The 23,958-nt window shown below is 42.3% G+C and overlaps 1 protein-coding gene across 5 annotated transcripts in view; it reads left to right on the top strand.

Annotated features, from left to right (window-relative positions):
* LEF1 (lymphoid enhancer binding factor 1) overlaps window positions 1-15,411 on the top strand; it is a 69,741-nt gene extending 54,330 nt beyond the window's left edge. For 2 of the 5 annotated variants that reach the window (XM_075708729.1, XM_075708731.1), the window contains 2 exons: window positions 2,786-2,834; window positions 15,332-15,411. In XM_075708729.1, coding sequence (XP_075564844.1) covers window positions 2,786-2,834; window positions 15,332-15,411 — 129 coding nt within the window. Of the gene's footprint in view, window positions 1-2,785; window positions 2,835-3,489; window positions 3,525-15,331 lie in introns of those variants that run through there. The other 3 variants (XM_075708730.1, XM_075708733.1, XM_075708734.1) reach the window with 2 other exon arrangements.
* Window positions 15,412-23,958: the final 8,547 nt, after the last annotated feature.

A 23,958-nucleotide genomic window follows, 5' to 3' on the forward strand; every position in this document is an offset into this window, starting at 1 on the left:
TGTCATTGTAAGCTAGAGTCTCTTAGGGAGATCTTTGGCACAGAAGGCATTGACACAGAAACTACGTGATCATCTCTGAAGAAAATACCTTGGTCTTGCTGACATCCATGCCCAGTTTTGTAAGCACAGACACTACTGTAAGCCCTAGCAGCTTGTTTCTGCCTGTTTTATACAGTCATCTTTCCTAGCAGATGAGCTGCCGTGACCTTGCGCAGGTAGGGTTTATTTCCAGTAACCAGAACGTGTCAACAGACCTGTCTTGAAATATACCTGGGAACAAATAGGGCCTTAGTGATATACTCCCTGAAAACAAAGGGATTTCAACTGTCTTGAACTTGCTGGAAGGTTTGCTGGAACTTTGCTGGCAAATCAAGCCACTTTGGAGCCTTGTTAGCTCACGCTTACTGGATGTCAGCCTTCAAGATTGTCGTCTGATGCTTGGTCATGTTGACTTTGAGAACCTGATGTGTTTTGCCACAGCCTACTGCCATATAGCACAAGCAGTGGACCTGCGGTTTCTTAAATGCCTTGATAGACACTTGGGAGTATGTAAGATGGCATGTATGAATTCTCTCTTTGATGTGCTTCCAACCTACATCTTGTGTGGAAGTATAGCTCTGACATACTCCAGTCCTATACGTTACAATGGAGAAGTCTGCTAGCTTCCTCTTGCAGTCCTTCTCTCTGCCTCTCCAGGAATGCAGATGCTTGTCATCTTTTTATTTTTTTTTTCTTTTTTCTCTTCATTTTTTCTAACTTGAGCAGTCAAAAAAATGAAATTGTATTTATTTAGCACACATATTACTGCACTATTTTGAAAGTTGGAAGTGTCTTCGGGGTAACTCTTCTGTTTCACATGGCTGAATTTCAGAAAACAGTACAATTAAAAAATATGTATTACTTGGTTTTAAGTCTCCTATTTTCATTTGCCTGATTATTCAGGATTTCAGAAATTTCAAGAAAATTTTAAGCATTACTATTCAGCTGTTGACAATACCTTTGTGCTTTTTATTATGGTTTTATTACTGACACCCAAATTAGTCCTGCAAAGTTGTGTGATAGTAACAAGGAGCACAGTGTTTTCATAATGTGGTAGCATCTGCATGTGCTGGAGTTGTCAGAAACTACCTCATTTGGGAATGCTGACAACTAGTTTTCAGCCCAGCCTTTTCCTTCTGTTCCTTCACTTCTGGTATCTCATAGATGGATGTCAGATCAGCTTTCAGTATGTTTTAGCACTTGAAGTCAGCCTGCCATAGAGAATAAAATATGATTTTCCTCACGTGATTTTTCCATGTTCACATCTGCACTGATGCAGAAGTATTGCCTTGGTGCCTAAGCGACAAACCATGTCACTGTGAATTTCCCAGAGCCCTTGAAATCTGCTTTCCAACTTCTAGTCTTGGTCCCGTATTTGGGAGCTCACTCGCAAGGCATGGCTCAGCCCTGTTGCCAGCCTCAGGATAAATAAGGACAAGAGCTTAAGAGTCAGACAGGCCCACACTGTCAGAGCAGACTGGAGACTACTTAAATTCACCTGCCTTAGCTTCACCGTAGCCTGTATGTGGGGCCCTCGCTGTCCATCAGTGAGCACTGCAGCGGATTGAGGTGGTTTCTCACATCACCTGCTGTGCATCCCGCCGCCTTGCAGAGCTAGCTAATGGAAAGATGTGTCCCTCCACCTCAGCCTTTCCAGCCTGTGGCCACCGTGCATGGACATGAGTTGGTGGCTGCCAGCTGTGCCGAGTGGGGTAACCTCTGGCTGGGGGGCAGAGGGATGGACAGCAGGCTGCAGTCCCGCTTACAGCAACTGCACCAGAGCTCCTCTGTTAGAGCCTGTCCTGGCAGCTTGAAGGTTTCTTTAAAATATAAATGGATATGATTTTTTGTTTGTTTGTTTTAGAACAAAAAAAAGCTTTGACTGACAATACAGGACAATAAAGAGAAATCATATGGAGGAATATCAAAGTGGTAATTAGGGTGATGCAAGATGATTGAGGTTTAAAATTGTGGGTCTACACTGACCTTTTGTTTCCTGAAAGACTGTGCGAACCGGGAGCTCCAGCCTTTTCCCTAGATGGGGGTGCAGGAGAAGGCCGAGTGTGTGGGTTGGCACGATGAGCCTGTGCCGGCACGCTGGTGCCAGTGTGGTTCCAAGAAAGACAGCTGCCAGGCGTCCATTTCTGTGCACCTCGGTCACATTAAGGGTGCCCTGCTGCACAGCAGTCCGCTTATTGCACGGCGCGTTCTGCGGGCACAGCCATACGAGACTTGGCTTTTGTTAAGGTACGAGCGTTATCAGAACAGTTTTAGTTGGCTGGTTTGCAACCTAGGGACAAGTCATGGTCGTCCTAGGTACTTTCAACACCCTGTCTGCTGTTGCCATGTATGTCAGCGTAAGTATCTGAATGAGTGAAGAGTTCTTGTAAGAGCCATAAATTATTATATCAACATATGTGTCATCAGATTATTAAGCATGAGAATTCTTTTAGATGCTTGCGGCTGCCAGCATTACTTGAAAAACTGCCAGAAATTGTAATTCCACGTGGATATAAAAATGTGTATTGCTCATGTGTATGTTTCTCCATAGATGCTGAGAGCAAACCCTGTTACCATTGGAACAGTTGGAAGTGGGTTAGAAAAGGTTTTAGCTACCCTGAAAACAAATGTTTTTTTTCCTTTCTCGGTGTCCAGATGGCTTTTGTTTCTATGCTGTGAGGTGGGGGGAGAGACAAAAAAAAAGTTCTGTGCATGTAATGGTACAGTAAAATTTCCTGTTTTTCAGGGGAAGAAAAAGAAGAGGAAGAGAGAAAAGTTGCAGGAATCAGCATCAGGTAGGCCATGACCAACTCTTACTTACCATTCACCTCAGGTATATTTTAGAAACCAGGGCTTACGCTATTTAATTTTTACATCCTTTTCTCTAACACTTGCTTCTAATGGATGTTTTAAGATACTTCACTTGGAATGCAAGCTTGTGAAAATGCACACAATACATGTCTCCTTTCTGTTACACCTTTCCATGCAGCAGTCCTGATGGCATCAACACCTTTGGCTGAACTTACGCATTGCTGCAATCACTGTCGTGCTTTACCTTTGCTTTTCTCTTCAGTTGATGTTGTATCATCCTTAGACTTAACGATGTCTCAAGTATTGTGTGGGATTGTTGGACACTGGAAACTTTACACTCACCTTTTTGTAGCCACTGTGTTTTTTATCACTGTATTTTACATTTCTGTGTACACTAACAGCTGCCTAGTAGGTTGGCTAAAAGCATCAGTGAGGTCTCCTCTTTGCCTGTAAAATATAGACAAAGAAACACCCTGTTTTCCCCAACAAAAATGGCTGGTATAAGAACCATAAAAAAAACAAGCAAAAAAACCAAAAACACACCAAAAAAATCCATGTAATATTGTAGCAAACAAACTTATTTGGAATGTGCAAAAACTCTGTAACAGAAATTTGTTAAAGGAAAACAATCTTCTACAGGTACAGGCCCCAGAATGACAGCTGCCTACATCTGAAGCATGGTAAGAATATCTCTAAAGCTTTCCTGATGATAAAACTGAACTGTAAAATAAGCTTTCTTATAAATTTTATGCAATAATATGAATTTAGCAAAAATTGCATAAGTATCATATCCCAAAGCTAATGTTACTTTGACTACTGATGGTTTTTATACCGGCTATCTATTAGGTGTTCACCATTTCACTTCTTAACCTTAATATTTTCAAATTGACCATACCTCACTGACTCGCTGCAAGTCTGCCTGTGAAGCACAGGGATGGGTTTATTAAGCAGTGCAAACCCTCCCAGCCAGCAGACTGTCACAGTTCATAAGAGCAGGTTAGACGCTGGCTTCAGAGTACATTTTATGTGCTGACATCTACAAGATGCTGGCTGGCTGGGTCCACCTTTTTGAAATTTATTCACCTGTATACTAACAAAACATCTGCTAAGAAAATGGGACTATTTCAGTTATATCAAGAATTTCTCCCTCAGCTGTACAGTGGTATTTCATGTGTGGTGCGGGTTGGTTTTTTTTGTTGTTGTTGTATTTCCAGCATGTGTGTTCCTATCATATCATCTGCACTGAAGGTGGAATGACTAGTGATTGCACATATCCCGTAACACCATCTAGTCTGCGTGTGAGTGCACACAGTACCGCCGTGAGATCCTCATTTCTCAGTGTTTGTGTTGGAAGGCTGGTCCTTCTCTTCCTCTCAGTGTGATACATTTTCTAGTAGAAATGGTGTTCATTTGACATAATAGTTGCTTCTACACTGCCTAATTAACCCAGACTGCTCTCGGGAGACCCCTGAGAATTCCAGGAACCATGCAAAACACCAATGCTTTCTAAACTCACCTATGCATTATAACAGAAATGGGCTCTTTATTGCCTCTCCCTCTGCTTTGTTTGGCCACATGATCCCCTTGGCACTCAGCGTGGTCAGCAAAGCGGCCTCCTGTTGGCCCTCTGCTCTGCTTGGACTTTCAGCCAGAGAAAGCCAAGTTACGTTTGCTCTGTGCAGTGCGTCAGTTGTCAGTCAGTCAGCGTGATTCAAGCCTCTTCCGCAGTTATGCCATTATGCTGGTTAGTCTAAACTTGGTTGGGTTTAAGACGTTGGGTGGGTTTTTTTAAAGCTGAAGTAAAATGAAAAGGCAAAATGCATGCTCTTTTTTTCTTCCTGCTAACCAAAAGTTTTGCAGGCAAGCAGACAGTCTTGCCCTTTGCAATATGCCTGAGTCATGCTGATTTTGGATGTGGATTACAGTATTTGGGTTCTGTAGCCTACACAACAAACGTAGCTGTAAAGTATTGTTAGTTACAGTGACTGCCATTAAGTATTATACCTATTAAAACAACAAAAAAAAAAAGGCAAGTGCTTTAATCTTGAGGTTTATAATTGATATTTCAGCTAGTTGCCCAGGCCCGTGATTATTGTATTTTTCCTTTTGATGTTTACACAGTACCAAATAAGCAAAACACACGTAATTTTATCTGAATTGTCACAGAGCACTCGATTAGGATCAGAATACAACTAAGGTTCAAGTGACAGTTAAAAACTGGGGGATATTTGGTTTCTTGGATGCCTTACAATCTAAGGATGACTGCCTTGCCTACACGGAACTACTTTTGTTGGAGTTTCTCCGTTTGCATTTTCCATAGTAGAGGATGAGTTGAAATAGAAGAGGATGAATGCTCTGAGTATGTGGGTTTTCTCTTTCCTTTTTACCTCTACAACCCTTCCTTCCTTCCTCCCTCCCTCCCTCCCTCCCTCCCTTCCTTCCCTTCCTTCCCTTCCCTTAAGCTCTGTAACAGCGTGGAGACTGTTGGTAATACCTGTGTCTCTGTCCTCGTGCAATTTATAACACGGAGTATGAGAACAGTAGGTATCTTCTTCCACTGAAGGGGGAGTGTGCTGTTGACTCCATATATGCGCATGTAGGCAGCCTCACTAAATGTTGCGTGCCGAGTAAACGCTCTCCGCTGGAGACGTACAGATGTGCTCTAGCTGGAAGTAAATGTGCAGAATGATTTAGGGAACCTGAATCAGCCAGACTTCAAAGTAAACTTCTGAAGGTTAAGACTCTTGCCCTTTGCAAGCCTAATCCAAAGAATGTTTTGCCCACAAGCGTAATATCTTACCAGGCCCAGAGCAGAGCTGTTGTAGTCTTTACTGGATGGAGATAATAAGTTTGGGAATGCCTTTCAGTGAGTGCCGCAAAGAGCTCTTGAAGACAGGAAAACGCTAGCTTTCTTACTTGTACGGATGGTGCAAGGAAGAAGGGGAAGGAGGGTGGGAGGTCTGGGAAGGAGACAAGCGTTCTGTTATCTGAGAAGAATCAGAAATGAGTAGGTGGCAAGACCAAAGAAAGAATCTCAAGATCAGCACAAAGGAGATCAGCCAGGGCTGTAATTACGGTGATGTAAGTGAGAAGGATGAAATGGTGGGAGGGTTGTGTGGTGGGATGTTCAGAGGAAAGTAACGGAAGAGACATGCAAACAGAAATGATTTAAGATACTGTGAAAGTTTTGGGTGGTTTGTGTGTTGGTTTGGTTTTTTTTTTTTTTTTACCATGAACACTTCAGCACACAACTGATTTTTAAGGTGGACCTCTAACCTGCTTTTTTGCTTGGACATCATTTGAGCGGTCAAGTCAAGGTGGTAGCGTTAAGTTGCTCCTCTTCCCAGGGTTGTACACAGCAGCAGGCTTCTTATGGCTTCACTGCTTAGGATTTAGCTGAGTTCCACAATCTCCTCCAGCCTGCTGAATGACCAATTTGTAAAACACTTTAATATTAGAGTGCTTTAGGAATACTGTGATCCGGTGCTCCAGTGTTTGGTAAATTATCCTGGGGTACTCCAAAGCATGTCGCCATTCTTTAAGTGTTGTGGCACTGTCCCCAAGTAGGATTTTGTTTTCAGTTGAAATGGCCCAGCACAATGTTTGAAATAAAAGTTATTTGTTGAAGAAATAACTCATATTTATTCTCTCCTTTTGAAATCAACCGAGAGTGGCACAAGACCTGATAATGCTAAAAATTAGTTTGGGAGAGGCCAGGGGAAATGAGGAAAGCTAAGATTAAGGACAATGTAGAGATCACCTGTTGAGCACCTTTCAGAAAGGTGGGTGTTTTGTTACTTTAAGCACAACCTTCTAGAAGACTTGTAAATGGGAGCAATTCTGTGTTGGAAGTGGAGATTCCTGATTTCCTCTCCGATTTGACTTTTGGAAAGAAAAAAAAAGCTGATTTTTAGCATCTCATGAGTATTTTTAAATCAGCAAGGAAATAGAAGGGTACTAATGAAAATTCCTCCTGATCGTTCCCCAACATGGAAATGGTTAACTTCTTATGACTTGCTATGTACAGTAATTGTAAAAGGCACATCATTTGACATATGGCAGGATGCAATTGGGAAGTCCTCACAAGCTACATAATTTAACATTGTGTTTTGGCATATCTTCAAGGGCTAAAAAGAGTGATAGAGAAGCTTAATAGACATTTGAAAACCTGTGAAAACTATATTTGTGGCTTGCAAAATTCCATGGCAATTAGCATTTAGATTAGCAAAGCTTTCAAAAATAAGAAAACTTGACTAATACTGATTTACAATCAGAAGCACTTAAAAGGATCAGATTAAGACTGTTTAACTTTAAACAACGAATCATCTATAATGTTTTGAACTTCCTAAATGGAAATTAGAGCCAAATCTCACTGCAGAAGTGATTTTTGGATAGTGTTGTAACAAACAATTTATGACCAGATTATCTTTTCCTCATTACTTAGAAATAAAATGCAGTGAGGCTGTGAAAGCAGACTGTAAAGTGGACCAATCTACAGCCAGAATACTGTGGAAAAGGACTGTCTGATGATTGTGGTCAAGGTTGACCATGGGTTTCTGGCCAGCATCCTAGAAAGGAGATGCAAATAGGATGTGGTACCTAGCTTTCTGAGGCACATGTTTTCTAACCTGGCTTGTCCAATGCTCTTGACATTGCTGCTGGACTAGTTGAAAATGAAGCAAACGCTCCACCCCTTTCCATACCTCTTGACTGCTCGGAAGCTTTAAACAGAGCCTGGAGGATTTGCGCAGAAGTTAGCCTGTGTGAGAATTTGTGTGGTGATTGTGGTGCAGCGACATGTCCTGATTTGCTTTAAAAACTGTTTCCTCTGTGACCCATGTTTCCCTATTCCCTATTTTGCCTATGGATGGTGGCCTTCAGCGTAGGCAAGACGGACGGAATGAACAGAAGAGAATTTGCTGGATTGAAACATTTATATTATTGAATGCTTTGGTTAACTTCAGCCTTTTTCAGGTAGCCATAGAAACTTGCAATGACAAGGAGCATGGCCCTCAGACAGATCCCCTCCTGAAACTTAATTCTGACCTGACATTGATCTTGCTGGAGTGAAAGGTAGAAAACCTCCTCTCTTTCAGGCTCTCTGATATCAAGAAAAACGTCAAAAGAGCAAACCTGAAGAAAAGCCGCCTCCCGCTTAGGTGGCAGGTACAGAAGGGCACTGACACCTGCTGGGAGAGACACGGCAGAGCAGACAGAGTTCCCCATTTTCCTTTGCCAGCCTGGCAGAGGAGCCTTGTGAAGTGCAGGAAGGAAGGAAGGAAGGGTATAAAAGCTATTTTGGGTGCAATCAGAGACTATGGGAGGGTTAAGGGTAAGTCAGGGTAGGGGCCAAGCATAGGTTTTCTGAATAAAAAAACCAGCAGAACACTGTAAACTAGACAATCAGCATAGATACGGGATTAGAGAAACAAGAAAACTGTTTAAGTATTTACAAAACGGTTTTTGCAATCAAAGGGTGTAGCATGGTCAGCTATGAAGTTGACAGTCAGCCTTTCATGTTTTAAACTGACGCTGACAAAGGGCAAAAGTAGTTAATTCAACAGGTGAACGTCTAGAACCTGTTCGTTTTGTCAGAGATGCTCAAGTTGCAGATGCTGCTGTGAAGTTAGAGATGCCTAATGAAGCTTGAACTCAGCCACATATACAAGAGATTAAAAAAAACCCACCAAACCCATATCGTTTCACTTCTGAGGTGTTAGCGGTAGGCGGCTTGGGCTAGAATGAAGGAACAGTGGGAGGACTATTGTTCTAACTCTTCCTGTGGGATAGGGTGGGGACAGGGAGTTAACGGTTGGTGCACCATTCTTCTCTGGATGAAAATGGTGTATTTTAGTGCATTTAGTAAACTTGCCACCAGACTGAGAATTCTAAGGTCATGAGAAAAACTGTGTAGAAACAAACTGTTTCATAAAGAAAATGTAAGATTTTGAAATGTGGTTTCATTCCCAATTGGAAGAAAACCTCAGCATTTTAGTGTTCATCTCAGGTCTGTATTGCATTTTCATTTTTTAGTGTATTTATGTGAAAAATTTCCAAATGAGAAATTGATGCTCTATTCCTGAACAGCTAGAAAGCAAGTTGTTATGACATTGTCAAATCTTTCCCATTTGTTTCTGGAGACTAAGCTTGGGTGAAATCTGTCCTCAAATTTCAACAGAATTGTATTCAAATGCAATTCTGTCAAAGCTTAGCAAACTCTAGCACTGAGGGTTTTTTCTGTCTGACTTTTAGAGATTATGATCGGATTGAAGAGGTCTTCTGATATACATGAACCAGCTCTCCTGAAGACAGAAACAACCAAAACAAAACCCAAAAGCCTAAATTTGATGTTGCAAAAGTCACTGCTAATAGAGCCAAACTTCTCATACCAGTCAGTTCCTCAGTCCTCTACTTTAATAAGACTTTTTATGCAAGTCATCTTTTAAATCTCTGATCCTTTACCCCTTTGTTAAGACTGTACCATATAAACACTTTTGAAAGTGTGCAGATTGGAAAGTTGTACAAGGAAGGAAGCTCACAGCAGGGCCAGCTGAAGCACCGCTGTCTAGCCAGTTAAACGTGAGACTGGCAGCCTGTTAGTACGGATTTTAGTCTGACCTTTCAGGACGCCAGCTTTCTGCTGTCGGTTCCAGCAGCAGGAGCAAATGTTGGAAGGATTTGTGCAGTGAAGGTGTCATTGGTACTGGGGTGATGTGTGTGAGCAGGGCTGGATGCAACTGAGGGAAATGGTACCAGCGACCATCTCTCTGAATTAGTGTTCATGCCACAGGCATCAGTCGAGCAGGATCGGGGGTAAGAGAACTAAGGAGGCTTAACTGAGCAGAGACACAATTTCTGAAGTTGCTTCCTCCTTGCAAAAGGAAGATACATGTTTCCTCATTAATATTAAGTTGCATCAGAATTAAACTTGGGAGTCTTGAGACCCCTCTACCCTTCATCTCAGGGATACCTGAAATTGCACAAGGTAAAATGGTACTGCCAAAATAACTACATATAATTAGTTTTACGGTGTGTACCTTTGCCTTGACACTAGGTGAGACTACATTTTGATGAGTAGTTGGGTTTCTTCCCATATGTGTGTCTTTTGAGATGTGCAACAGGAGGCTTGTGTATTTCGGACCAGGAGGGATTTTCTGCTGAGATGACTTAATTGCATCAAGGTGAAGTTGATGTGTTTGAATTCTCTAGTGGTTTCTGTGTACTGCTCTCACACTGGTAGTGTTGCTCTGTGGATGCCTGCGTGAAGAGTTGATAAAGCTCAAGAAGATATTCAGGTCACATCTGACTTACCTTTGGTTGCATGAAAGCAACTCTTTAAATTATTCCATGTATTGGAAGATTTAAATGTTGAGATTGTCTTTCAAAGTACAGTGTAAATTCCAACCTATGTTTAGTTGTGGCAGAAAAGATGATCTACAAAGGAAACTTAACCTATGTTATTTCTTTCTTTTGAAAGAATTTTCACTTACTACATTACTAGTACCTCATGTCTTTTCTGTTACAGCAGGTGAAAACTGAAGTAGCAATTTCAGTGCCCCTAGAACTGATGCATTTCTTCACAGCTCTCAGTCTATAAAATAAATAATTTAAAAAATAGTCTTCTGAATATTTATTATATGCCATAAAGATACAAAAAGGGGACAAGCCTATTTCCTCCTCCCTTGCAGATGACTTTTAGTTTATTATTCCTCTTTAAGAAGCTGTTAGAGACTGCTGTCTAGAGGTAATCTGGTTTTTATTATAAACATGGAATCTCTCTCCCCTCCCACCCCCAACAGGAAAAACACATCCTGCGTCTTCCAGTAGGATCATTTTAAGGATTGTAGCTCAGTGATAGAGCTTCTAGTTTCATGCTGCCTACGCTGGGGGCCTTTGATAAGAGCCACACCTGGTTTGGCATCGCCGACTTCAGCCGCACGAAGGGGGAGCCCTGAAATACCCGAGCGTTTCCCGTGCTGACACTGACCTGCTCTGGAAGAGGTCTCTGACTCATGGAGCAGGGCCTATTGCTGCTGTTCACTTAATGCATCTAGCTCAGGCCAAACTAAGAGGACGGAATTTACGACTCCAGACTCCACCTGTAGTCAATGGAGAGGTATCTTCAGGGGTGGTTACTTCAGGGCATCTTCAACACTAGTGGATAACTTGTTACTGGAGTCTCCGCTCACAGTTACCAGCAACGGGCTGAGGCTAACAGTAGCAAGGGCAAAAAAAACCCCAAAACAAAACAAACCACCAAGAAAAACTTAACTACTGCCATAGCTTCAACATGGCAGTATCTGTTACAGTTTTAGGGTACAGTTTTATGTAATTTCTTCGGCAACAAAGGCAGCTTAAAAGGTTTCCTCTAGTGCCTGCTGGTATCCAGCTCTTGCAGAGAGGGCTTTTTCCTGTCTCCTGTAGGTCTCTCCATCCATGTGCTGTAACAGCTTGTGGGACCCTGCAGCAAATCGGATTACTGAAATGACTGGAGTTTTGTTGGGAGGTGGTTTTTTTTTTGTTTTGTTTTGTTTAGAAACAACAAAGGTTGTGGAGTGTTTGTTTTTGTTTGCCCAGAACATTTCAAGGATCTGGTTTAGGCTAACCCCACAAACCATGGCACAGCTGGGCAGGAAGAGGAGCAGACTGCAGCGCAGGCATCTATCTGCTTGCGCCTGAAACTCTCTCCAGCTCTGCTGCTAAAGAACATACAAAGGGGCTTCACAAACAGCATGAACCTTTCTGATAAATAATGACCTGCTTTTGCGTACCCAAGTTTCTGGAGTATTGGATAAACCCTGGCAGCAAGTCGAACATTCGTTTTGGACTTCAAAAGAAAATGAGAGTTTCAGCTGCCGGGTCCCTGAGCTTGCTGTGTTGTTTAAAGTACTGGATTAAAAGCCAGGTTTGGAGACTGACTTTTTTTTTTTTTTTTAATACATATAACTGTATGAAAACAATATATCATGGGGAAAGGTGTAGAAGAAAAGCACCTGGTTTAAAATTTTTACTTTGTCTTGCTTCCTGTGAAGGGTTAGCTATCTCTTTTACTCTGTACTTACTCCTGTACCGACCCAGACACTCTTGACTTTCTTCCATAACCTCTTCCCATTTGCATGACCTGGATGGAGCTGCATAATCCTCTCCCTTGTTCTAGAAAAATGGAGGTGAGTTAAAGATTAGAGGAGGAGCACAAGGCCCTTGCGGAGCCACCCTTCAAGCCATCTCATTCCCAAGCATGGGGAGGACTTCTGATCCCCCTCTGATGCTCTCGCCCTCAGCCATCGAACCCAGGCATGTTAGGAGGCTTTAGTTTTACTGTAGTGATTCCTGAAATACAGTTTTATCAGTTCAGTAGTAAGGCTTTTCTTTTTACACTGAATTATTGTTGAATTTTATTTCTGTTTTTTACTCGAGGTGGGGTTACCCCCCCCCCGCCCCGCTTCCTCCTGCATCAGATGTACACTGCAAATGGCACAGACAGTGCCTCCTGTTGTGGCTCAGGCTCAAGACTTCACATATGTAAAATGTGACTTGCAGCACTTTCTTTGAAGCCTAACCACAGCCAGGGAGCTGTAATTGCAGTCTTTGATTGCGCCGACTTCACTTGTGGATTGGGCTTTGCTAGGGCATGCCTCGCTTGGCGAGACTTCAGCTACAGCCCCCCAGTGAAGCCTTAGATGTGGGAAGTCTTCAGTCTCCTTAGCACATGCCTGTGGTTTCTTGAAAAGAATCCTGATTTGACCTGTTTTATATCTGTAAGGCAACACCATCATCATTCGTATTTTTTAGGTATTATTTGGTTTATCAGCAGTAGAAGCAATTTCCAGCGTGTAGCCTTAATGTGCAGCTGGGGAAAGGCTGGGTTCTAGACACTGTTTTCAGGATAGCTACTGTGTAATTTGCTGTACTGCAGCATTCTCCTAGAAATAAAAATATTTGGGGCTTCGCTGTGCCTGTCCCCTTGCAGAATTACAGTAGTAGCTGCAGCCTCTCTATTGGAGCAGGGGATAATCAGGCGCCGAGAGGAGCTCCGGGAAGGAGGCAGGCGCTGCGAAAGCTGCGTTTGGATCGAGAGAGAAGCGATGGCCGCTGTTTGAAAAAGCTGAGGGCCAGAGCAAGGCCGCGGTCGTTATTTTAACCTCCTGACTTCAAAGACAGCTTGCTGGTAAGGGAAGGGGGGAGGAGGCAGGGAACCATCTCAACAGAAGAGCATTTCATTTCCTTCAGTGAAGTAGACATTCCTGGCTGCTAATGGGGAGTAGCTCTGAATCACAGCGCTTGTATCAGACTGCTGTGAACTACTGGCCTGGCGCCTCAAGGCCATTCCTCAACAGGAAGCTGAATGTTTTCATGTAAGACTGAGAGGAAAACCTTCCCAGGAAGAACAACCTGGACCAAACCTTTGAAAATCTGGGATGAAAAGGCACAAAATAAATATAAAGCTGCAGGGTGCTCTCCCCAGTGTTCCTCTGCTGTTTGCTTGGCCTCTCTTTCGTGCTCCTTGGAAAGGTAGAGCCCTTCGCAGCTCTTTGATCTGCATGTGTTACGGAGCACTGCGCTACTTTATGGAAAAAAAAAAAAAACACAACAAAAAAAAAAAAAAGCAGGAAGCTCAGAAGGCTTTTTTTAGTTGGGACTTGGGCTGGTTTTACGAGGAAATAGGAACTGAATTAGTCAATACAGACCACCTCTGTTGAAACCACTGGTTTGCTAGTGGACTTTCAGCTGTGCTGTGTAAGAGGCCACAGTGGCTTTAAATGTCCTTTTGTGGCTACCAGCAGCAGGTGAAAATTATTCATTATGCATCAGGGATGGTGGTATTCGGGGGAGGGGAGAGTGTCCTTCAAATTAGAGCTATAGAGGACAGTTTGATATAAATTTGTGCTTGTTCTTCCTACCTTACTTAGCCTGCAGCTAAACTTCTTCAGTGTCCTCAACTTTCCGCTAAAACAATGGTCATATGGGTGGCCTCTGATGAGGAGTCAGTTTGTTTAGTAAGATTCTGGGGCCTCAGCTTGTGCCCACTAAAATCAAAGGGTCCAGCGTCAGTTTTGGAGGCTTTTTCCCTGGAGTACATTAGCCTCTGTAACTCCTTATTCAGGAGCTGTACTCAACCAGTACAGGCAAAACGCTTTGTGTTGTAATGGCTTCCACAGAAGCTGCAGCAGATGGGAGGTGGGTGCCTGGTTATAAATGGCCCCGGTTTAAATACTGCTGCTGTAATATTTGCTGATTAATTCTGCTTGTGGCTCTTACAGGCTCAAGCAGTCTATCTATTATGATTAGTCTAACAGAAGTTTGACTTGTGGTTTAAACCATTTCTTCATAAACTTGTTCTGTCTTGCCTTGCGTGATTCAAGGTGCTGGCAGTATATCTTCTTTGCGTGACTAAGCATTTTGTGTTTCTTCTGGTGAAAATTTGCTCACCTTCTCCACCGAACTGCATTCCTGTGCTAATTTTGGTCATTCTCAAAAGCTCTGCTCATTGAACCCTCCACTTGTTTGGCAGCTGAGTTAGTACCTGGAGGCCTAGAGGTTAACGTAGATTTTTTGAGATACCAATAATTCTGAGACCATTACTGGAGAATGTGTGTCCGTCTGTGGAAAAATGCCTGACTCATTAGACAGTCTTTGGGTGGAGACCCTGTTATAACCCAGTTGTCTGGGTCAGAAGGGCAGGGGTGATGGTTCAGTTAGCAGTTGCATAAGTCGGCTGATGTAACCCAGAGACCTAATGATGAAGAACTGTTCCTCCCTGGATGAGCAATACCTAGAAGGCTTGCACTATTGGCCTTTTCATATGCTGTAACAACGTAAATCCTTCCAAGATCCTAGTGAACTTTACTGCTAGGTAAGAGGCCCCTGGCTCTTACGCAACTGGAAGATGTACTCTACCCCCACTGAAGAGCAGAACGAATTCTCCCCAGTCATGCGGATGCATGGTAGGGTCAGTGTTCACACAAGCCTCACCCACCACATTCCTCTACCCAGCTGCTTACAGAAGACAGCATTCCTTCATTTCTGCAGGGAGTAGAGCTTGAGGCTCTGAAGTAGAGGTTAAGTTGACCTCAACCACTGTAGTACGAAAGCCCTGAGGATGTCTAATTTTGTAACAGATATCTGGGTCAAATGTTGTAGATAAATGAAATCCACTACAGAAGGGAATTAATTCTGTAATATGTTGAATGTCTAAATAGCTTAAAACCCCACCTTTCTAGTTTGTGTGGACATCTATTTAAAATCTAAAGTACTCTCCATAAATATTCTTGCAAACTTCAAGCAAGAGCAAATAGCAGTGCTCTGCACTTCACTTTGACGTTGCAAAGGACACATTCCACTAATACAGTTGTGTCATAGAGTTACAGTGACCCATCATCAGCTTCTTTGAAGGATGTTTTAAAAAAAAAAAAAAAGCGCCTTATGTAGTCTTTATCTCTCTCTCTCTCTTCCCCCCACCCCCACCCCCCCCTCCCTGTAGGTGGGAAAAGAAACGCTTTCTCAACTTGCAAAGCAAAGGCGGCGACACCAGGACCCCTTCTGGAGATGGAAGCTTGTTAAACCCTAGGTGTGTCCTTCATCCACACAGACCACCCCCAAGGAGTCTGTCTAGGATGTCATTCACCCTGATGTCACTGCTAGAGACACTGAATCATAAAGACAATCACTGCCAAAATCCTTCACTATCACGAGGTCCAGCCCCGATATAAATAGAGCAAATGAGCTCCTGGGTCAGCAGAGCAGCTTTTGTCTTCGCTCCACCTCTGCCTTGCACTCTTAAGCCCCCGTCTCATCTGTGTCCATATCGAGTCAGCAAAAGCGCGGCTGGCTGTGCCTGCTTCAGCCAGCAGAATAACGTAGACCACAGCTGCCCCATACAGAACATCAAGGAACGGAATTTGCCTGGACCAGGAGGACACACTCAACCTTCTTTTATTTAATGGTGCGACAGGATCAATTTTGGTTTTAGCTTTTTTAAGAAACTTGAATGCTTTTATATTTTAACTTTTAGTTTGTAATTTCTTTGGTGTATATTTTACTAGGTATGAGCTTTTAAACAAGTGTCAGAAATCTGAAATACTTTTTAAATAAAAGGGGTTTTTCTTTTTTTTTTTTTTTTCTGCCAGAGGAAAAACCTGTATGGAAAAAAGGTGGCTTTTTTGTTAAACTATTTGTAACAAATAGTGGCCTCTCAGTCTATATAATACAGTGTCCTGTAGAACTAAATAAATGTAACAACAGTCAGCTGGTCAGTAGACACGTCAGTCTCGCATCATCTACTCTGTAAACATAAGCAATACATCCAGCAAATCTGACTGCAGTGAGTTCTCCTTCTCACCCATTCCCCTTCTCCTTGTAAAAAGCCCAGCACTTGAATTATTACTTCAATTGTTCTGTATTTGTATCTGTTTTTGTTAGCCTGTTAGTGGGATTTTATGCCAGTTGTTGAAATGAGCATTGATGTACCCATTTTTTAAAATAGTAAGGCACAGCCTTTGCCAAAAATACTGTCAACCGATTTTTTTTTTGTCATTCCAGTTTGAGTTAATGTGCTGAGCATTTGTTTTTTAATAAAAGCTTTGTAATAAAACTAAAGTCAATTGTCTGGCTTAAAAAAAATGAGAAATGCTCACGCTTGATGGAGTAGAATCCCTCAAAGGTAGAAGCAAGCCCAGGAAGGCACGGTCACTTCTAAGACTGAAGACTTTTGGCTCAGTCTTCCCTTGTAGGAAATGCAATGTGTCTGTTCGGCTGTTTGCTCACCTGAAGTAAAGTCATTTCGGAAGATTACTTTCTTTTTGTTCCTAAAGAGAGCAGAAGTTTCTTGTTTTCATACCAGGAGTAAGGTGCTCCCTTATGCTTCTCAGTTAGATCTGGCCCAAGTGGAAGCACCAGGGTCTGTGATCCTTCCCTCTATCTTCAGTTTCCTACTAAAATCTTAGTGAAAGCAGCAGTGGTTTTAAGCTGATTAGGAATACGGATTCCCTTTTTTCTGCATGCAGTCCATGCCCACACAACGGGTAGGAGACTACAGTTACATTTCTTGTAGCTGTATAAACTATCCTGCAGTCAGGGACTGGAGCTGCCTCTGCGGAGTCGGCTGCGGAGGGCCTGGTTTCATGGTGTCAGATCCAGAGGCTCGGCATGGCCTGCCTACTGCCCGTAAGACACTCCTGTGATAGCAAGCAGCTCCTCTGCGTGCTTCAGAACTGAAAACACAGGCATTTTGAGTCTTTCAAGCCCCAAACACTACTGGCAACTTCTCTGACACCTTTCCCCTTTTGTTCAGGGACTGCTATTCCACAGCTGTGAAAAACAGACACACATGCCTGGCTTCTACTAAAGGACTTCAAAAGGAAAAAAAAAACCCACTGTAGCCATAGATAAACTATTCCAATGGTTTGCAAGCACCACTGCAAAAGAAATATTATGAACCATACATTGAATCAGCATACCTCGTATTCTAGCTCCTGAATCTCGTTTGGTGTGAGGCTGGACTGAGTCAGGCTTGAACTACAAGAAGTTACACAGGTGAGCTGCTGCCTGAGGAAGCTTTGTGATTAGATTGTTTATAACTGACCCTTAAACTCTGTTGCATAAGAAATTTCGTAATTAAAAATGTTATAAAACAGCTTCCTCTTAAACCAGCATGCACTTCACGCAAACCCAATTGTAAGAATGTAGCCAGCATATTAGTCCTTGCAATACTTATTTCTAGCAACTACTGATTATGTTAAAAAAAAAAAAAAAAAAACAAAACAAGTGACCAGGAAAGGGAATGCTCTCAGATGGCAGGAGAAAAGACCTCTGAGAGAACAGCAACTGTATACTGGAGTTTTGCAAGACTTGGCTACATTTCCATTCCGGTCCATTATCCCAGCTTTTGCTGGAAACCTGTCTGGTTTTTGGTTTGGGGTTTGGTTTTGGGTTTTGTTTTTAAAGGGGAAAAAAAGCAAGTACTTTAGTGCAGTAATTGTTCTAAATCAAGGATTACTGCAGCGAATTCTCTAAATTACATGTTCCAAAGATAACAGTTCTTTTTAAAACTTTCTAAAATGCAACTACTTTATTTCGATTTTTTAATGGCTATTACCCATTTCGCAAAGAAGATTGTTCCCAATGGAGGCGTTAGCCTTATGTAGCACATTATCCCAAATACACTATGTAGTGAACAGTTGCCTGTCTTAAGGACGAAAGGTCTTTCAGTGCCAGAAAGAAGTGAAGAAGAATTCGGGAGCTAAAAATAACATCTCTGCTGTTAACATACAGTGAGCAAGCACCATGTGTTGGGCTCATTCATAGATCAAAGACCTTTCACATATAGCAACTATGGGAAAGGTTAACTAATATGCAAGGCTTAGGATGCTCCCATGAGAGCACCTGAAACAGAGTAACCGTGCTATCCTGGAATACCCTCTGTGACTTGGGTCGGTGTCCACTCCCGCCCCCCACTGCTGATGGGCATGTGTTCTGTGGGACCAAAAGAGCAAATTGACCTGGGCCCTCTCTGTACTGCACCGGCTTGTCAGTGGAGACAGATGAGCTAGTAAAAATGGCCTAGTGATGACGGTGTTACCCTGGCAGTAAGACTAGCTTTAAATCCTTGTGATACCAAATGAGTTAGTTATTCCAGGTGAGGCTCAAAAACGACACCTAAATTCCTGATGTGCAATTAAGGCACAAGTCAGCCTCTCTTGGGTCTCCTGGGTGCCTGAGGAGATGATTACCCTGTATTTCCCCCAGAAAATCTCTTTAAGGATTTGAATGCTCCTACCTAATGGCTGAGTTAATTAGCCAGATGCTTCTGTACAAGCATTCATAAACCCACTCTTTCCCTCCATACTTCATTCCATGCATGCGCCGAAACCAGTTCTGCACAGATCATGGTACAGGTAGTCCCATTCATAAACACGGGAGATATCCTAGTAGCTAGGAAACACACGTCCTTCCCCCTCCCCTCACCGAAACAACAGCAAAGGGCAAACACAGCGAACAGGGCAGTTGAGCCGGGATTATTTACAGCTAATCAGGTCAACATCACAGGACGGACTGGCTCCTCAGGCTTCTGGATCACCTGGACCAGAGCCACGTCCCCTCTGTTACATAAAAGAACAATGCCCCAGGCTAACTTCGGCTTCTCACACAGCAAGCGATGACAGATTGACTAGTTTTGCTTATAGGGACTCACCAGCTCTAGAGAATTATCTTCGGTTGTAGTTTCCGCTTTGGCTTAGCTAACAGAAAAGGCAGTAAGTTAGTTGTACAAGTGGTAGCTCGATGGTTAGGTCAATTTGCAGCACATGTGGGACCTTAAGGACCCAATCCTTGCTCCAGGCTGTAGGACAGCAGAATCCAGAGCATCAGTCATCTACGATCCTCTGAAACCACAACAGTGCACAAGGCGTTGAAGCAACCATTCCCCATTTCCTGCTGGCATCCTGCTCTGATCTACATGGCAGCTGATTAGGCTAAAGCAAGACAGGCAGAAAATGAAGGACACTGCAGAGACTAAGAATGCCCAGTAACCTCTCCAGTAACGTAACTGCAGTTTGTTCCCTTGCATTCACAAGGGGGCTAACGTGCCAGGCAGGCTCCCCTCCACCATAAGGACCTAATACAAAGTAGAACATTACGGGGAAAGAAGCGACTCCACAAATAGCCAGAGGCCTGTCAGCTATGAACGCATTTCTCCTAAGTCAGGTCAGTGACAAAACTACTGGGCTAAGAAGGAAGTTAGCCAAAAGGAGACCAGCTATAACAGGAAAATGGCCTGCTGTAAGCACAGACATTCTGAGATGAAGCCAAAAACCTAGCAAGTGTGCCCGAACACATTCATTTTTCCACATGACAGGCCAGGAAGAGAACTTCCGGATTAACGTATGAATTTACCCCGTAAGTCTCCTCATAGCTTTCAGCCAGGTCAAAGCAAGGACTAAAATTCTGCTCCCTGTCCATTTACTCATTTACTCACTATTTACTCATACCTTCAGGCCATGGGCTTTAGATGACATCTCTCTGGCTGGCACACTCCTCCTGCAACAACCATGACTTCACTGAGCCACAGAAGCAGCGTGTGCTTGGCTGAAGTAATAGTCACTGCTTACCTGGTCTGGGATACTAAGATTTTCTTCCTATGAATGATTTTCTACAAAACACATTTTGATAAACTCACCCATCCCACCTCCCAGAAACCCAACACATACAAGTAAGTGACAGGTTTGTTCATCCCTCTCAGCTGTGGAAAACCAACATGACCAGCAGAGCTAGGAGAAAAATTTCCCTCTGCCTCATACCAGAAGAGCAACTCACCCAAGAACTGGTCTGTCCTGTTCACTGTGCTGAGAAAAAGTGACTAAATAACATACTCCACAACTTAGTGATGGTCAAGACACTTATTTGGAGAGGCAACTCTTTGAATTTGGACTAATTTCCTACAGCTAAGAAAACTGGCTAAAAAGTGCTGCAGGATATTGATTAGACTGAGGTAGGACCATCTCTGTGTCTTAAGAGAGAACAAGCCACAGAACCAAGGACTGAGATCTTGACAAAGCAAAATGCTATGTACGGGTTAGGTTTTCTCAGCACCTGCCTGTGAAAGTGAGGTGCTGGGTAATAAAAGAGGAGGCAGTACACACCAGAACATGGCAGTGGCTACACCCCTTGACCAAGACGAAGTTTCAAAGCCTGAGATGGACAAGATTCTTAAAATCTAGTTGCTGCTTTTGCTACCCTGAAGTATGTTTCCTCCTTACTCCTCTCCTGTGAAATATGTTTTATTTTGTCATGCTAACATCATCAGCAACAACTTCTTCCTCTCCACTCAATCCTAAATTAGATAGCTAGTAATCATATTTGCAAACAAACCATGCCCGAGGAATCACAGAATGGCCACTGCTTTTTCCTGTAAAAAACAGCTAGCTCAAACTCTACCCAACTTTTTAGTACAATGTCCTGAAAGAATTCACAATCAAAACACTTTAATTAAGTCCCTCAACAAATTTAACACTAAGTGGTTTTAGTCACTGTTCGAAAATTCAGATTGTATAAGGAAGATTTTGACATATGATCTAAAAGTTCCCCTTTGTGTGGGACTGGTATAACTGCATGACTCAGAAATAAAACCACTCACAGCACTCAATTAACCACTAAGCAGTCTCGTTCTGCCTGTGCTGGTATTCTAAAGCAGTTACTCCCCACCTCTTTTTTTTTTTTTAAAAAAAAAAGAAGTGTGAATTTACTGAAATTACTGAAACAGAATAGCAAGCTATTTCTCAATATCCAAGCAGTTTATTCCCTTCTTCCTCTGGTCCATTCGATTTCACTCCTGCTCTAGGGTTTTCTCCACCCTCCCACTTCTCCCTTGTGTTTGACTGACCCCTCTGCTCCTGCCCTGTCCTCATGGGCAGCTGGGGCTTCCCTGCTGATGGAACAGCACTGCTGGGAAGCAGTCTCCCCTTTCCTGATGCTGGATTTCCTACAGACGTAAAAAGATGGACTTAAATCCAGCGTAGTTCTAACACCTATACTGTATCTTCATTCAGTCCAGTTTGGAACTAATTACCTTTTGAAGAAAGAATGGGTGAAAAGACTATTTTCAAGTCGATTTAAGGAAGAACTTCCCTGTATATCTGTTCCCCAAACACATTCCAAGGATGGTACTTCCTTAGCTCACAGATATGTTGTGAGGATCAGATACAATTATATATAACTAGTGTAAACCACAGACAGAAGAATTAAGGAGTTATCTTAAATGACATGCATACAACTACACTATGGGTATAGTTATTATAACTGTTACCACAAAATTATATAAACATGGACTATGTTGTATTTATCAACCAACATTCGAAGAATTCTTCAGATCACCTTACTCAAACAGCTGTCTCACTAGCTTATCCCCTCATCATTTTTGTTTGGGCATTACCTCACTTCCAGAGGCCATGGTAACAACTCAGAGAATAGACAGAGAACAGAGTAAGCTGATGCGCGTGGATTTAAGTGTTTCACCTGAACTATTCTCTATTGTGCACCATTGTAGCATTACCCTTCCACAATCCTGGGGAAGCAGAACTAGCAGCTCACAGAAAAGATGCAATGGAAAAGCATAACACTGGTCCCAACTACCCACCAAGAACTATGACTGCTGAACACTGAAGACTAGGCAGCACTTGCTCACCTGTCCCTTTACCAAATTTAATCCAATTTTTTTCAGAGATTACAGCCAATACTTAGTTAAATTGGGTAATTTATAGACATGACAACTCCTAAACATGACAGGAAAGCCTGCAAAGTTCTTTGGAGTGTACACTAGTTGGGGTTGAAGGATGTCCTTGCTAATTCACATCTTGAAATCAGTTCTATTCAAAGGTATCTAAAATCCCTTAACACATGCTGGATTTCCAGTTGCTGTGTCAAATATAAAATTTTGATAGTTCTCTATTCCTCAGCAGATCCAGCAAGTTCTCCAAGAGAACTTCCTTCCACACAGAAGGCAGAGAAGATGGCTCCCCATCCCTGCCAGTAGCCAAAAATTTACATGGAATATTGATTAAAAGAAAGCAAGCTTTGTGGGCAAACTGCTATACTTACATCAGGATAGCCTGTTGTATGGGCACTGCCTTTGTTTAGACCAATTTAATTTAATTATTTAGATTGCTTTTTAGATTTTACTTCCCGATTTCAATATAAATCATTTGTAAGTTGAGCTGAGTGCCTGTGGGTTTGCACTACTCTCATAACATGAATTAAAATGAAATTCTAAGTCAAACTGATACCAGCCATAGCTAAGGCCAGTCTTATCTATCACTGAAACAGTGCATTCCCTAAAAACACAATAAAAGCAATTTTTCAAAATCACAGTCTTCACTAGAAACTTTCCTCCTTGTGATGTTAGCTGCCACTGTAGAAAAACTGTGCCCTTTGCCAAAAAGCAGTGAGCCTGTGGGTGAATATCGTGTCTATTGTATGACCATTTGACACATTCATCATCATTTGCCATTATTCTTCCCTTCCACCAACAGGCTACTTTAAATCTCACATGTCAATAAGCTAAGCAACGTTTTCAGCTGTAAACCTGTGCAAATAATCTTTAGGTATAACTTTGCCCTTGAGGTAAACTGTATGCTCAACTTTTATTCTAAGACAACCAAATGTCCTTACAAATTTAGATCCAAGTAACAATACTGGCTTTAGTTCATAGATTTGCCAGTTTAGCATCAACTTAGGCAACAATAGCTTTCAGTCTTAGCCAAAAATAAAATGCCAGGTCTCTAAGAAAGAGAAAGACTTCTTTCTCAGTTCCAATTAATGCTTTTGTTTAAAGAAATAAAAAAGATGGTATCAGGAAAACCACTTATGTGAAATTAACAGCATCTTTCCCCCCCCATATTCACCCTTTAAAAGAAAAGTTTACCACTTTAAAAACCTCATCTCTCTAGTACTGAATAAATTAAATTCTCTAAGTATCATCTGTCTCCTAAAGTAAACTATTTAAATGTTTATCATAGATCTCACTTCACAGACACTGCCATTTTCCTAAAAGCACCCTGACTGGGGTTTAGAATCCACAGCTTCATTCAAATCAGCGCTCTCTCACAGAAGTATTTCCCTGTAGCCTATTTCACCCATGCTCTTTCCTCAGACTCACACAAGTTTTTTTAGGCACTTAAAACACTATTTTGAGTGCTTAACTTTTGCTGCTCGCTGTCTGATGCTAATGTCATGACAGCACCCGAAAGTCCATCCATAAGCAGTTGTGATAACCCTTTGGTGAAGTGGGAGGGTGAAGAAATCAGAAGGCAGTATTTTTTCTGACTGTTAGAAGTATAGTCTGATTGCTACTGACTGAAATTAATAACTAGCAGCATGAGCAGGGTTTTGTTCCTGCAACTGATTCCATGTTCAAGAAAGCAGATAAATAGCAAACAGAGAAGGAAAAGGCTGAAAATTGCTGTTTTCTTTCACATTCTCTCAAGAACTGGAGTGGGGTGAGGGAACTTGTCACTAAAATCCACGCCAGTTCTCATCTAATGTTCCCCATTCTTTTGAAAATTAAGTTCAAGATTTAAATAAAACTAGGACCTCCAAACCCACGGTCTTCCATAAATA

Source organism: Pelecanus crispus, chromosome 4, assembly GCF_030463565.1.
Source record: "Pelecanus crispus isolate bPelCri1 chromosome 4, bPelCri1.pri, whole genome shotgun sequence".
Classification (NCBI taxonomy): Eukaryota; Metazoa; Chordata; class Aves; order Pelecaniformes; family Pelecanidae; genus Pelecanus; species Pelecanus crispus.